Below are 2,747 nucleotides of genomic sequence, written 5' to 3' on the forward strand. Positions count from 1 at the left end.
CGAATAAATGTTTTACATGCGGAAAAGAAGGGCATAAGGCTCACGCCTGCCCTACTAAGTTCCCGGCATCATCCCAACAGCCGCAACAACAGTTGCAGTACCAGAAGGCACCGGCACAATTGCACTATATGCCAGCTGCACTGGAAGGTCCTCAGCTGAACCAAGGAAGGCTGGAGGCCCCTCCAGTTGTAACAAATGCCAGGGTTTTCTCTATCACGAAGGAGGATGTGGCGAATGCTTCAACCGTTGTCACAGGTCAGATATATGTTTACAGTCAGTTTGCTACTACATTATTTGATACTGGGGCAACGCATTCGTTTATTTCCGTATCATTTGCTAAGAAGATAGATATACCCTTACAAGTGCTAGATAGCAAATTCTTAACAACTCTACCCTCGGGAGAAGTAATGGCATCAACCCAGATGTTGCGTGCCGTACCAATCGGAATCGCAGAAAGAGAACTCTACTGCGATCTGATAGTGCTGGACATGCAAGATTTTGATGTCATACTGGGTATGGATTTTCTGAGCAAATACGGTGCTTCTATTGAGTGCCGTAAGCGAAGAGTGGTATTCCATCCTGAAGCTGAGTCCGTATTTGAATTTATTGGAGAGCCAAAGAGGAGAACTGGAAAATTCTTATCGGCTCTAAAAGCACAGAGGATGTTGGACAAGGGATACACTGGTTTTCTCGCTTATGTGGTTGATACAACTCAAGTTAAGGAGCAGAAGCTTGAGGATGTCAGAGTTGTATGCGATTATCCAGATGTATTTCCCAGATGAGTTGCCCGGGTTAGCCCCGGATAGGGAAGTTGAATTTGAGATCGAACTGATTCCTGGTACTAATCCGATCTCAAAGGCACCCTATCGTATGGCACCTGCTGAACTGAAGGAGCTTCAAGTTCAATTACAAGAGTTACTGGATAAGGGTTTTATTCGCCCTAGTCATTCCCCATGGGGAGCTCCAGTACTATTTGTAAAGAAAAAGGATGGAACTATGCGACTGTGCATAGATTATCGGGCATTAAACAATGTGACGATCAAGAACAGATATCCTCTTCCAAGGATAGATGATCTGTTTGATCAATTGAAGGGAGCTACGGTTTTCTCGAAGATTGATCTTAGATCAGGATATCATCAAGTGAAGGTGAAAGCAGAGGATATTCCGAAGACAGCTTTCCGAACGAGATACGGACACTATGAGTTCGTAGTTATGCCGTTCGGAGTAACCAATGCTCCTGCTATGTTCATGGAGCTGATGAATCGGGTATTCTCGGAGTTCCTCGACAAGTTTGTAATCGTCTTTATTGACGATATTCTTGTCTATTCAAGGAATCAGGAAGAGCATGCCAAACACTTGAAGATGGTGTTACAGATTCTTCAGAAAAAGCAGTGAGTAATTGGAGCAGGCCGAAGAATGCTAGCGAAGTTAGAAGTTTTCTCGGATTAGCGGGTTATTACCGTAAGTTCGTAGAAGACCGGTATACGGCCTAATGATTCCCCAATTCATAGTAAATTCCTACCCTCATGGATTCACACACACACAAGTTATCATCAAGCACAAGCACAAATCCACAAGACAATGCACAGTTATATCATAGAAAACGGTAGATTAATCAAATCCAAATACAATCATCCATTACATCTGATTTATCCTACATCCTAGAATCTAGGGAAATCTACTCCATAGCGTGGAGAATACAATCCAAAGGATAGAAGAAATACATCTCGTTCCCAAAGATATACAAAGAAATGCAGGAAACTAGACTTATCTTCTTCCTCGGAGTGAAATCTCTGCGTAGATGGGATGAAGATGGTCTGGAGCAGTCGGATCGGTGATGGATCGTCGAATCTCCCTCCGAAATAGGCGTCGGCGGCTCTAGAACAACTCCGGTGGCTCTCCAAAGTCTCCCCCCTTTCCTAGGTCTCCATAGAGACCTATTTATAGTGCAGGGTTCGGAAGCAGCACGCCCCCGTGCACACGGCCGTGCCTGGGAGGCACGGCCTTGTGTTGGCTTCTGGCAAAGGAGAAGGCACGGCCGTGCCTTGGGGGCACGGCCAGCAGCTGTGAAGCTCCTGTTCTGGGGCACGGCCGTGCCTATTAGGCACGGTCCAGACTTGTCTTCCTTCTGTTTGATGGCACGGCCGTGCCTGGGAGGCACGGCCACACACTGTCTGGAGCTCAATTGCTGGACACGGCCGTGCTTTGTAGGCACGGCCTGCTGCTTGGACTCTTCTGTTCTGGCACACGGCCGTGCCTGGAAGGCACGGCCTTCAGCAGTGGCTGGCTCCATGATGAAGACACGGCCGTGCTTTTGAGGCACGGCCATGACTTGGCTGGATTCTGTTTTGAAGCACGGGTGTGTCTTTGAGACACGGCCTCTAGCTGCTGCTGAGGGGATTTTGGCACGGCCCGTGCTTGTGAGGCACGGCCCTGGCTTGTTGATCTTCTGTTTGGACACACGCCCGTGCCCATTGAAACACGGCCAGAAGTTGAATAGACACGGCCGTGCCTATGAGGCACGGCCCTGTCTTGCCTTGTCTTCAATCATAACTCCGTTTTGCCCGTTTTCGCTCCAATTTCCACCCTGAAACATGTAAAAGCACGAGCAGATCTCCGAACTAGGAAATGTAAAATATGTGCCTAAATGCATAAATAAGGGATGCAATGTACACAAGAATTAAGCAATAAACTCAGAAAGATGTGCAAATAAAGCATAAATACATGTATACATCCTACGCACATCA

General features: G+C 47.1%; 1 protein-coding gene across 1 annotated transcript; it reads left to right on the forward strand.

Moving 5' to 3' along the window:
- Positions 1-128: 128 nt before the first annotated feature.
- Positions 129-782, forward strand: LOC141819334 (uncharacterized). The gene has a single exon (XM_074706666.1). It carries the CDS (start codon positions 129-131, stop codon positions 780-782), a length of 654 nt encoding a protein of 217 aa, XP_074562767.1.
- The last annotated feature ends 1,965 nt before the right edge of the window (positions 783-2,747 follow it).

The sequence above is a fragment of the Curcuma longa genome, unplaced genomic scaffold, assembly GCF_044706935.1.
Source record: "Curcuma longa cultivar G26 ecotype Majalengka, Jawa Barat unplaced genomic scaffold, ITB_CL_G26_1.1 contig_3445, whole genome shotgun sequence".
Taxonomy (NCBI): Eukaryota; Viridiplantae; Streptophyta; class Magnoliopsida; order Zingiberales; family Zingiberaceae; genus Curcuma; species Curcuma longa.

Bases quoted from the DNA above. Each gene is read 5' to 3' on its own strand.
- LOC141819334 (XM_074706666.1), top strand. From the start codon at position 129: ATGCCAGCTGCACTGGAAGGTCCTCAGCTGAACCAAGGAAGGCTGGAG.